At 39.2% G+C, this 13,824-nt stretch overlaps 1 protein-coding gene across 1 annotated transcript; it reads right to left on the reverse strand.

Annotated features, from left to right (window-relative positions):
• Nucleotides 1-630: 630 nt before the first annotated feature.
• LOC105457561 (Na(+)/H(+) exchange regulatory cofactor NHE-RF1) lies at nt 631-12,922 on the reverse strand. The gene is made up of 2 exons (XM_011702298.1): nt 12,245-12,922; nt 631-1,617 (listed from the first exon to the last, which is right to left on the reverse strand). The coding sequence occupies exons 1-2, from the start codon at nt 12,665-12,667 to the stop codon at nt 1,303-1,305; spliced, it is 738 nt and encodes a 245-aa protein (XP_011700600.1). The 5' UTR covers nt 12,668-12,922; the 3' UTR covers nt 631-1,302.
• Between the last annotated feature and the right edge of the window lie 902 nt (nt 12,923-13,824).

Genomic DNA, 13,824 nt, shown 5'->3' on the forward strand with positions numbered 1-13,824 from the left:
TGGCCGACTCACGCGAATATTATCTACGCTTCGCGCACGATTATCGGAAGATTCCGCGCGCGTCGAATTCTCCGCGTGTCGACATCAAACTCGTCCTGGCAACCGTGTAATCTCCATTACACAGCCTTAACCGAGAGCGACTGCAATAAATCGAACGGTAAGTCGTATACTGATTAACGTTCGCGAAATAAAAGACAGGTGTTTAAGATATCTGGAGTTTCTTTTTGAATAACTGAATGTTTGTTATAATTCTTTAAAATTTACGAACGCTAAGCTGTCTTCCTATGATTTATTGAACACGCTCCGCGATTAATTAAACATTTGATCTGTTGGTCAATAAAATGTCGAGGCATCGAGAAATAATATTCGAGAAATAAATTTCCAATTTGTCAATACGCATTAAGGAAATATTTATCAGAGGTTATCTCTCATTTGCGCGCGATTGGGAATTAGAAACCGTCCTCAGCCGGCGAAGAATTCGCATGATCAACGTAACGTTCGAGACGATTACTACATCAGGAGACGGCTATCAATTCTCGCCGGAGAAAGTCGTGGGAAGAAGAGGCGAACGGATCTCCCGAATTTTACGGACGAGACGGTGCTTAGAATTTAACATGACGACACCGTGGATAATCAAGTCGAAAGAGTGAGATTTAATTATTCATTAATCAGGAAGCGCGTTGTAATTAATTACAACAGGAACATCTTTAAGATTAAATTATTACTTCAAAAAAAAAATTATATTCTCGGGCTACCACGTAACTTGTAATAAGTTGTACAAAGTATTAACGAAAAAAGTGACAAAATTGTGTAAATTGTGTTTCGTTAAAAATAACTCTCTTCGTATTTCATAGTTCTATTATTAAATGTTGATAGACCGGTGACTCGAAATCTGTCGACTTCCGGCGCGGAAGCGACAGAGATTGCACATGTAAGTTCGCCTTCAAAAACTACAAATAAGTAATGTAAACTAAGAATTAACAATATAGGGTACAACATTACCTCCTTTCGTTATCCGAATACACTTCGCAGCACCCTTTGCGCTGCAAATAAATGTATGTATATTACGATATCGATGTCAATGCTCAGTGTCCACGATAATCTAAACAATCGTGTTTTTATTATAACGACAACAATTTGATCGATTACAACAAAATGCATTACATCGTAGGAAGGGAACCATCGTCGTCGTCGTCATCGTCGCCGAGCGCTCGCCGGCGGCGATAACGATGGAGAAGGAAGAAATAAAGGAAGAAAGGAGTGAAGGATTACCGACGTCACAAGAGAGGCACGAGGATGCGTCTACAGTTTCTGCACGATGTCGAATTTGTCCTTGAAGCCGATCGACTCTTTCTTCGGGTCGTATTTTTTGCGCTGCGCCAGCATCTCCCTGAGCTCCTTCGCGCTCATCGTCAAGTTCAGGCCCTGGGATCGAGGTTCGCTGTTGTTCGCGCCATCCCCGACGCCCACGGTGCCGTTGCCCGTACCGTGCACGTGGTTCATGCTGCCGTTGCCATTTTCTCGCATGTTAGACTCTTTGCCGTCGGCCGTCGTCTGCGCGACGGTGGTACTATCGCTGTGCGCCGTGTCGTTGGAGTCGATAGACTTCTGCGTGTTCTGAAACAAAAAGAGAACAAGGATACACGTATTATTGAAGGAAAATAGGACTGTTATTCAATAAAGGATAATATGCGGGAACAATCGACTTAAAATTGACCGGACAATCCATCATTAAATAATAATGCGCAAGAAAAGTAGGGCATCTTACATATATATACGATTCATATATAAATAACATAATATATAAAATAAAAAAAGCAGCATGCACACAGAAATATCGGTATGCAAAGTAATGTTGGTCAGCAAATATAAGTAGATACGGAAGTTATATATGCAGCTTGGATACACTGGATTTCATTACGTATATATGTATAATTTATATAATTTGATTATTAACAGAACTTTTTTAATGGCTTCGCATGGCTATAATTTACTGGAATAGTATCCAGATAAAGATCGCTCGCTCTACGTCCGCATTACGGAGGCAGAAACGGAACGAGACGAGATATTTCTTTTAGGCCGAATGACACTGCGGCTTTTTTGACGCTTCGTCCGTGTTGGTGCGCAACCTTCTGCAGCGCGCAGACAAAAACTGCACGCCGCGGCCGCGGCCGCGTAATACGGTTGGATTCACAAATGCCTACTGTAGAGATTTAACGAGACACGAGTTTCCGCCCGGGTATTTCGCGATTGTATCGCGGCGCTTCTCGGCCAATATCGCGCACCCGACCGAGTGCACGCGAGATACACGGATAAAGATCGCTGCCCGCGGAGGAGATACTTATAATGACCTTGGATCCTGATGCAACTCTGAACGGTACTTAAAGGAATTCCATTACTTGGCGTCATGCACGACGATGGAGAGAGAACCGGTTTTCCCCGTGCCGCCGCGAACCGTTTAAATCCCTTCGAAATAATGTTAGTCGGCTATCGCTACAGCGGCCGCTACAGTCCTACATACTGAATTTCACGTACGACTGGCTTTCAGTGCTCCGAATTATCGCATATATAGCCGCATGTGGCTATTTATTTCGCCGCGATACGAAACTACACGTATCCTTTTGCTTTCCCCGCGGTAATTGTGTCCCGATAATCGAACGCGTAATTAAAGTAATACGGTGCAACAACTAGCCACTGGACAAGGTATATAACGGTACGATTAGTTATAGATAGCGAAATTTCGTTGTACAAAACTAGCAGTAAAAGAGAATTCTTCCCGCTACAATAAATTTCCCTCTATTTATTTAGAATCAATTTTTAATGTAATAAATGAAAACTCGATATAATAAAATACTGAAATATCCTATGTACATTAAATGTGCCTTTAGGATCAATTTCATTGGCGAATTGCAAAAATTTTCCAAATTCTCTTTCATTCGATATAAAAATGACATCGTTAAATATTATTAGAAATCGAGATTAAGATGAAGAACAAGGCCGAGTCACAATTGCGTTTTGTCACGATTCTGCACAGAGACTGGACTTTACGCGACGTTATCGCAATATCTTCTGTATCTTCGTTCACGGTGACTTTCGCGCATATTGCACACGACGTTTTTATTCCGCTGTTGTTGACGCAACGGCCCTATACCATAAAACGGGTATCTGTGCCATGAGACAGCGACGACCATGAAACGCTTCGCGCGCGAGCGAGATTTTTCCTTTTGTTAACTCGATCGGAACGTACCCACAATTCTGTCACAGAGAATTTCAAAACCGCAGAATCAGGCTTCGAAGTCTTCAAAGTCGCATCTCTCGATTGCACATCGAGGGATACGACGTTAACGCACACCGACGTTAATGTTTTATTCTCTTATCCAAATATCAAATTCATTTTTTAAGATTATTAATAAATGTGGAAATTCGCGTATTTTACATCTCTCTCTCTCGGCTATAAATTCACCTGTGCTCTTTAGGGCACAGCAACGTGTAATTTCTCGCACGCGTACGCTGACGCAAGAATAAAATCGCTAATCGAGGGGGGAAACTAGCAGCGCCGCATATCGCGCTTCAAACAAGCGTTTATCGTCGGGTTACGCAGACAAGTATTTAATTATATCTATGTGATCATGGTGCAATGCTCGTTTTCCTTCTTGGAAGGGGAATCCCCGTTATCTACATACGTATTCAGACGAGACGTGCACGGGTTTTTTGGCACGGTTTTCCTCTAAAAACGTTCTTAGAATGAGACACGGAAATGGAATAAGATCGAATAACGGAATTCGAGGTATCACCCTCATTGTTGTTACATTAAATTTTCACGACTTATGTAATAAATGAGTGAGAGCTTAAAAAAAAAACATAATTATATCTTTTGGAAAAAGAATGATTGACAAAGAAATAAATTTTGCATGGTGTATTTCAAATGCTCATTAAGATTAAACTCGCGAATAGCTTATCACACTAAGAAAAAAGGCGACAAATTTACATTGGAATATGGCACACTATTTTGCATTTGTGTTAGTCGCGTTACGCAAAAGAGGCAGGAAATGTCCTATTTCGGCATGGGAAACGCGGGATGGCTATTAATTGTATCGGGAGTACAATATCGCGATTCGCAATTGTACACAGACTTCCTCGAATCCTCTATTATGCAATCGATCCGCGCACGTCATTCGCAAAAATTCTATTAACAAGATGACGTGTAACAAACAATACTTAAAGAAGAATGTTTAATTAAATATTCTCTAATACACGTAAAAATTTGGTTTTTAGAATTTTTGCAGACAGCAAGTAATCATTTTTTATTAAATTAATCTCAAGATAATTTAAATTCTTTCGTTAAAATTTCATGAAGAATTTACGTATTGCTGAAAGAATCTCGGTCGCATACATTATTATAACTGCCTACGATAGGGAAGAATCTCTCGATCGTCTGCCTCCCACACGTTCCATTATCATAACTAGTATGTTAACGTCATAGAAAACGAAGTTCCGTCACCCATTCCACGGTTTACATATTCATAACTTTACCTAGATAGAGAGTAATTACCTTGCAACGATGTCTTTAGCACGATAAATCACTTGAAAATTACTTTCTTTTTATTTATCTGTAAATTCAATACTTAACAAAATTACATTTCTAAAAATATATTCATAAAGATTTTTTTCATTGAAATAGCTACATATTTTATAAACTCCGTAAATGTAAACTCCTTCAAATATTATAATTTAATTGTCCTTTTTTTTAATTATTAATTAAAAACGACACTCTTTCTCTACTATTAAAAAGCGTTATTTTTTCCTAAGTATGTAAATCAAATCTAAACGTAATATGACCGTGATGCGGGCAATCACGTCTCGACGGATCGACTTGAACGCGGAATTTATGTAACGTCGTAAAAATCACCGGAAGTGGAAACTCGTCGGAGAGAGGGACAGCGATCTTTCTGATCGAAAGAAAGTGTGCGCGCATTTACTCGATGCTCTCGTAAAAAATATTCGAATCGCGAATCTCGCGGAAATTGATAATGGGGTCGTAAAACGCGTCAGCGCGTCCTCCAAAAACGCGACTTCCTGCGATTAATAGCGTAATGACTTGCATCCGAGAGCCGCGCATTGTTGCTGGCGCAGGTGCACCGATAACCGCCTGAGCAAACAACAGACAGATGTATCCGAGCGCGTATAACTCTTAGTCAGAACGCAAGGTAGTACAATTTTCAAGAGTTTATTGAAAAAGGAGATGCGCGAACGTCGTGAGAAAAACATAAAATTGGAGAAATCGTAAAACCTGAAATTTTTTTACCTGAAATTATCTTATACTTGACCGACAACACCTATCGTTCTAGAAATATCCTCTTCAAACTGTAAACAACTTTTAAATTGCATTTCTGATATAGTACTCTGCGTACGGACATGGAAAAGATATTGGCCATTTGCGTCGTAAGATGTTGTAATTTATTCCGCAAAAAAGAGCGAGCCATCACGACTTTTCGTATGCGAGCTCTCCGCGGCAAGCATAGAATGACTCATTCCCTACCGCATGGCACGATAAGACACGCATAACTACCATGAATTCGTTCCATTCGAGTGATCCTTTTCCTCCTTGAGCGCAGCTCTGCTGCTATTATTGTATCGCATATCAAGAACGGGGATTTTTGCATGAAACTGAGAGTTATTAAAATGATCTTCCCGCTCGAAAATATTTGCGTCCGTTTCGTAATCGTGTCATAAAGAAATAAATTATTTGAAAAATTACTTGTCGAAGCTCTATTCTAAAAACTAACTAAAAACATGTAAATTAAAAAATTAACTAAAAACAACACTAAAAGCGTTGTTATCTATCGCCAACTGATAAGTATATAAAATTAAACGCGACTTTATACCTTTATCGTCGCGACCCTGGGACACAATCACGTAATCGACATGCAAGAATTATAAAACGATAGATATGTCAGATTTATTAGCGGCGCCGGATAAGATTAAGCACGCCTCGAAACTCGATCGTCAAACGAGCGAGTTTTCGCATTCAAATCGCCGAGATTTTCACGACTGGCCACCGGAATCGAGTGGGATGTTACGAGGGACACGAGAGAAAGCATCGTAAAAGCATTGTCGAGACGAGATTGTAACAATCGCGGAGGCTATGATAACGATATCAACGAGAACGAGAGATAGGGGAGATACTGGAAGAGGCGATGACTTGGGCGAGAGAAAAGGGGAGGAAAAGCCTATGGAACGAACTTCATCAGTTTCGCGTCTTCTCGTATTCTCACATAAATACAGGGAGATCGTTACAAGTCGTTTCGTAATTTTGTCGCTTAATTAGAGAGAAAGGTAGTTCATATATAAATAATCTATTTAGCACTTGCATCATTTGGAACATCAGCCTGAATATTAATGCTATTTTATATATTATCTCACGTGTTAAAATATATAATTAGACTTTTAGATAGATAAATGTTCCGCATTAGATAAATATTAATTAGTCAATATTATGCAAGTTTTTCTAATGTCTTGTATAACTAAACTTCCAACTTCTAATTTAATTTTTATCAAACATTTCCTGAATATATTCTTCTGTGCAATATTTATTTGTTTACGACTCTCGCAGATAAAGTAGCAATTCAAAGATTTTATCGACAATATTTTTACAAATTGACTATTCTTTGCACGCGTAATTCAAGATGGATATAAATACCTTTAAAATGAAGGTTTAAATTCCGATGACGTATACTTGAAATTAGCCAACGCTTTCTCTATTATCTTTTTATGTATCCCCTTTACACTGCAATCTTGCCAATTCTCACCGACAAGACGAAATCCCCGAGCGACGTTCAAGGGTTAAACGAAGTGGATAAACTGGCGGCTCACGAGCGTCCGCCTCTATATAAATGAATCATTATCTGGACAACGACGCGTATGTAAGCGGGATATTAATAACACACACGTCGTTACTTTCGTCTCCATCTGCAAACCGAAACATCGCGAGTCGCGAATTTAAGATAGCGACTAAAAAAGTTGAATTCAGTTTTTTTTTAATCCTGGAATCAAGTGTGACGATGATCTAATCCTATCCATATTGCAATATACTTGAAATGCATTAAACAAGGAAAATATGTTTGTCAAAATATTTCTCGTCGACAGAAATTAATTCATCTCAATTTCCATATTTTTTACAATAATAGAAATTTTACGAGAATTTATTACTGAATTTAATGTCTTTTTATTAAGAATATAAAAAAAAATAGACTTTTAAAATATAATAACCATGATAGATATATTTTTTTAGAGCGCACTCTTTTCTTATAATAAAGCATTAATTTTCTTCGAAAAAAATAAAACTTTATTCTCGACTGCTCGAATATTCTTTAATTGAAGTGATTTATCCAAAAATAGTAAAAAATAAAATGCTTTTAGCGTTTTTTTCGCTGTCAGTCATTACACGCGATCGGAAGCAGGAAATATCAAACGGTAATTTTTATTGTCGTGTATAGGTCGAGAGTCCGTCCGTTGGCACGTGCAAATCAGCAAAGCTTCCGCTTATTCAGCATGATTCAATCACATTTCATTCATCCCCGTGGTACGATTACATTCGTGAATACTCTTGTGACTACGAGAAGCATGATGCCGACTCGTGATGGCGTTTTAAGCACGTGCCGAGATGATATAATCGCTTGCTATTTCAAGACATGGCGATAACATAAGAAATGCTGCATAATGATACGACGATTCAAGTTAATAATATTTAAGAATCATCAGTAAATACACGCGAAAGACGAACTTCTTTTCGATTACAAAATAGAAGTAAAGAAACGCGAAATTTAAAAATATTCTATTAATATCAAAATAGCATATTAAGTTATATCCATTTTAATATCAAAATGATAATTATATCATGTGGCTATCAATTAGTAATGAAAATTGATAATGAAGGACAAAACATTTCTCAATGCGTAGGAATGGTGCTCCATCGTTTCGTACGTTTCATCAATTGAACCCGACTCGTATTTCAGAGAACGCGATAGGGGTTATTCACATTCCTCTCGCGTAATAAACACGCGCTTGCGACACGCGAGAATGCATACGTACCTACGCGACACATCACCCGCTAATTAAAACTGATGCGATAAATTGCGAACGCGTTGAAACTAATGCTTCGACAGATCAGCTAGATGCTACTCTCGATCGTGATATACTTTGTATTTCATAATACGATGTAACATACATACTATATTCTATAATTTCTACAATTTTATACATATACTAAAATTTCAATTCGTTCCATATTATTATTAATTGCTGCCTAATTGAAAGTTCAAATGATAATTTACTCTGCACGCAACTTATAACACAAAATAAGCGACAGCTAATGTTAGCAACTTATAACGAGAACAACGAATGTAATTCAATGGCCTAGAAATAAAAGAAAGGATATGTCGCGAATACAGAAACATACGTCCTTCGGTAATTCGTTCTTCCACCTCCAAGTCGTACAATCAATTGTCCTCGTTTTAAGATACATATCGTAATGCGCTCTAAACGCAATTTCATTATCTTTGAGGAAAAAATCGAGAAAAGATCGATAAGGAAAATTTTCTAGGAGGAAGACGCTGCTCTAACGTTTTACGTACATTTTATACGCGACGAATCTCCTTCGCATTTGTGCCTATTGCTCCGGGATCCGAGCAAATACAGATGTTACTAACGATATGGAGGCATCATCGAGTTCAGGTAGGCGTTTACTTGAGTACTCACGTAAGCGCGGTGTTGTAATAAGCGCAACAATCGTTGCTGATAACAACACAAAAAGATGGCGATGGTAACTCGGCGCAAATGCCGACATATTTACCGAGTGGCAATTTATGTCAATTAACCCCTTTGTCCCTAATTAAAGTTTTAGTGGAATTAATAGGAAACACGAGACAGAGTATTACGAGTAATGTTACTTGATTTTAATGATAAATTCTCATTAGAAATAAAAAAAAGTCTTCTAATCCTTTGGGGGATTCACAGAGAAATATTGGATGATGCAAGTGAATTATGGTACAAGGAAGGCATAACGTTAAAGATAATTATTTCTGCAAAAACAGGATGAAAATACACCTTGTAAATGATGATTTATGAGAAATAGTCGTAATGACGTCGTGCAATCTGTATTAAAATTTTTTTATCTGCGCACATTTTAGCCTTGGCTAAAGATGCGCAACAGCTTTAATGACATCAATAAATAATGTCTTCAATAAATCGAGCTGCATATATAAATTGAAAATCATAGTAAATTTTTATTTTAATAAATTTATATGCACAGATAAACATACCCATTTGTAACCGACACTAAATTATGACCAAATATTATGTGATTAATAATTCAGTCAATTATCTTATTAATATTAAAAAACATGTTAGAAATCAGAATTATGAAAAAAATATATTATCATATTCCAAAAATTTTCAATAACTTCTAATTTTCTTTCGCGAAGTTGTTTACTATGATTAACTTGAATTACCATAATTCTTTATCTTTCTTTCGATCGAGGCCGCATCTTTCTGCATAACTGATAATAATGAAAGAGACGTGACGCGTCGGTGAGAAATCAGCGCAAGATAATCGCACGGCACGATTGGTGAAGAGAAAAAAAATCGCGATTTCTCGTTTTATTAGTCAGCTGACAGTGCGAGCAAAGAGACGCGTCATCGCCGATGAGATCGCCGAGAGAGGATACACCGATGGGAAAATGGAGGTAGACGTGTCGTTACGACGCTTGCGCAACCGTTTCCCTGAAAAAGGATTTTGACGATCCGACATTAAATCATTTCCTGCCTCGCGTCATTACCTTTACTCGATAATCCCGGTAAAAGCGCGACTCCAATACTCGCATTTCTTATCGTCGTAATGTCATGATTACCGTGGTGCAAATCGCGGTAGAACCGATTACAATCATAAAAATATTTATGAACCTGATCTCCGCGCGATCGTAAATATCAAACAAGTATCGCCGTACGCCCGTGCGCAAATTAAATTCATGTGAGATAAATATTAATATTCGAGATTGTAAAGTTCGTCGTACACACAAATGCGAATTAAAGCAAGTGATATCGCATGAAATAAAATATAAATTTTGTACAATATTGTGCACACGTGCCGAATTTAACGACACATTACAGATAATAAGTAATCTACCAAAATAAAAACATGGAATATGTTAATAAATTTTACAGTTAATACTGTACATAAATTGTTATATATTTAATATTGATTTTCATATTATTGTAAGCTTGTCAAGGAGGGAAAGCAAGAGCAAATCTCTTTTGTGCCTTGCTATACGTCGAATTTCTATTCCGACTACTTTTACTGCAACACATCGATCATCGAAATGGCTAAAAGAACAGAGCGACGGCAAGACTGTTCCGCGGAGAAATAACTAATTACGACACGATGACGTGTGTACATTCAATAGCGCGCACCTGCTTGTATTTTATAAAAGCCTGTACAAAACCTGAATGTGCATGCTACAGTGTAAAAAATAATAATACGGTGGACACGATGTTTAACGAGTAATTATCAGCTCCGGCAAAACTGTCCAAAATAAGCGTATAAATATACAAAAATAGATAAAATAAACGTATAAATATACAAAAATAAATAAAATAAATGAGCAAAAAAAATTATAAATTTTCTCACATTATCAAAAAGTAATTTGTTTTTTTTCAAAATTTTACTAAAGTGCAATATCTCGTTCGGCGTAATAATATGTCTAATCGCATAATGTGCCTTGTTATTAGACAGCTGTTAAGATTATCGTCGATATTCAATAGCGGTGGTGCACGCGTCGCATGCGTGCGAGGCACTTTCTAACGTGGACGTAAACACGAGAGTAGCAGCAGCAACAGCAGCAGCGGCGGCGGCGACGAATTCAACAGGTGGACCTGTGGCGCGACTCGGATAAATTCCATGCGAATGCCTCGGATTCCTTTGATACAGGGAGCGTCGTCTCCCGGGACTTTCGCGGCCGAAGAAAATGCCGATTAACCGATGCGTTTGCCTTAACACGCGCTAACCACTTTTCTCTCCTCTCTTTAATTTATGAAATAAATCTGCATATTTTTCACCTCCTCTTCACCGGAGAGTAAGATAAGAATATATAAGTAACGGGATGCGACTTCCACAAAAGGAAACAAATTGTTGCTTTATTTCTAATCTTCATTATCAAAGATAAGAAAAGTATGTTCGGAATTTTCTGTTCGTTTCTATTCACCATTATATATAAATCTGGATCGGTTTGCAAGATAAGAATGGCATGTTATCTACTCGATTTCCTCGTCCGCAATACCATTTTACTTCCGCGCGTCCGTATTTCCAATTCTCGCAATTTTGAATGCACATGCATTTATATTTATTCAAAGAAATCGCCCAAAATTTGCAAACGAGCCGTTCAATGCCACTCGTTACTCTCATTATTCGAATTTCATAATTTTCTGTGTACCGATACACCGCTGTGCAGCATATTTATTCCGTCTCTTGTTAATAATAATTATTACCATTAACAAGATCTCACTCTTGTGCAAGGATCTTAAGAATCTTCCATTATACACGCATCATCAAAGTAAAAACAACTTATTTTTCAACATTGTGCATACATATTCCGCGACAACAGATCCATTCAGGCAAATATTAATCAATCCTGAGACAACGTTAAATTGCACATCAAGTGATTTACTTTGTTAAAAATGCTTGAAACATAGACACGTTTGAGTAAACGTTTTGTTGTCGGTACACTACTTTATGCATTGTTTCATCCGTTTGAGTACTTGTGTACTGAGCCTGTATAAACCGGCTGTAATTTTCCGTTGGAAAGAAAAACATTATGCAACGGAAACGGCGAGAAAATTCCGAATATTCGAGAGGCAGCGACAGGTTGACGACGAATTATATTCATATCGATTGATCCGCAAAGTTATCCGTACGCGTATAATTAAATATCACTCGCAGGTCGCGATTAAATAAAGGCAATTCATTCTGACGCGTCAAATTTACATGTAGCTATGCACATTCTGATTTAATAAAGGATTCATTTCTAAGACTATTATATACTCTTGTGTGACACTGCCTCAACTTTAGAACGACACATTTAAAAGCCTGTGACACGCGACAGAGAAAAAACGCATGATTGATGCTCCGAAACTTAACGATCAACGGTCACAATACTAGGGAAAAAAAACAAAAAACGAGAAGCGCACTTACCTCGTCGACGGAGCAGTTACTGCCATCGGAACGATCCTCCACGCTGTTGGGATTCCTCTCCGGCGTCTTGATCACTTTGATGTTCAGCATGGTCCCCTTGATGACGATGTTGTTCTCCCTGAAGTAATCGTCGGCCTCCTGGTCGACCACCAGCAACTTGGTCTCGTTGGCGAACGCCTTGATGCGCTCGACCACCTGGTTGTGAGTCTCGTTCGCGATGTCGATCTCGTTAACCTCGATTATCCGGTCGCCCTGGCGAAGACCGGCCGCCTGGCTCGGCGATCCCTCGTCCACCTTGCCGATGAACTGGCCGTTCTTGCCTTTCTGCGCGTGCAGATTGAAGCCGTAACCGTTGAAATCGTCCCACTTGACGATGTGGCAGAGCCGGGCGCACGGCGCCTTATCGTCCTTGAATGAAGACATCGCGTCACGTCGGTCTCACTTTCGACGGAGGCAAAGGAGGAGTAAACGTTAACACGAGTACGTATCGTCGGACAACACCACTGCCGCACCACTGCACTGAAGAACGCGCGAAGCCGCGAGAGTCACACGCGAACCGAAACGAGACGAGACGAGACGAGGATAATACGGGCCGGAGCACCGCAAGGCGCGAGGTAGCAGCAAACAGACACGACGCTAGGCCCGTTCAGCCCACGGCCGGAGTACGTATGCGAAGGACGTAGGCAGCCACGAGCGCGCGCGGTGGCGGCGGTTGCGCGACGAGCGGTGCCTGGTGGGGATACGCGCGGCGAGGCGGCCGGGTGGCGCGACCGGTGACGTCACTAGATGGCGCGCGCACCTGCCGCCCTCCACCTCACCTTGCCGCTACGGCCATGTATGTACCAGGCAATACACGGCGGAAGAATTACCGAAAATTTTCGACGAATTTTTTCGCTCTCTCTCTCTCTCTAGCTTATCGTTATTCACGTTCTTCGTTTCTTCTGAATAGCTTATCGGAATGAATATTTCCTTTCTATCCTTACGGTAAAATTTGAATTGCGCGAGGTGCTCCGTTTTCGTCGATCGCGCGCCTTTTCGCAATTGATTCTCACTTCACAAGTTCATCGCGCAAAGTTTGTTTAACACGATCACACGCGATTTACGTGTATCACTCGAAAATTGGATCCGTCGACGTATTTCTCCGAGCACGATTGAGAAGGAATCCAAGCGATATACAGAACGAATTACCGAAGCAGGAACGATCCGAGTAGAATCGTCGACTGTCGCTTGTAGACTGGTCACAATGGTTACCTCTCACGGCAGGTGTGCAAAGCTCTGCGCACTACATCGTGCGTCGGTCACTAAAAGAAATTTAAAATTTTAATTTTCACGAGTTGCGATACAATTTCGAGAAATAAATAACAGACAAAATCAGAAAGCCAATTCCTGAATGCTTAATTTCTATACTGTCTTTTACGTATATTCGTTATGTATTTTGTTTGCTTTGAACATCTCTCTTTTATTTAAACGATGCAATGGATTATTATAATTCGCAGTATATGCTAATTTCATTAACATAATTAACATAATTAATTAAATTAACTTGCAATCCGCGTTACACGACTATAGAATTTGCATTT

Source organism: Wasmannia auropunctata, unplaced genomic scaffold (assembly GCF_000956235.1).
Source record: "Wasmannia auropunctata unplaced genomic scaffold, wasmannia.A_1.0 LD335207.1, whole genome shotgun sequence".
Taxonomy (NCBI): Eukaryota; Metazoa; Arthropoda; class Insecta; order Hymenoptera; family Formicidae; genus Wasmannia; species Wasmannia auropunctata.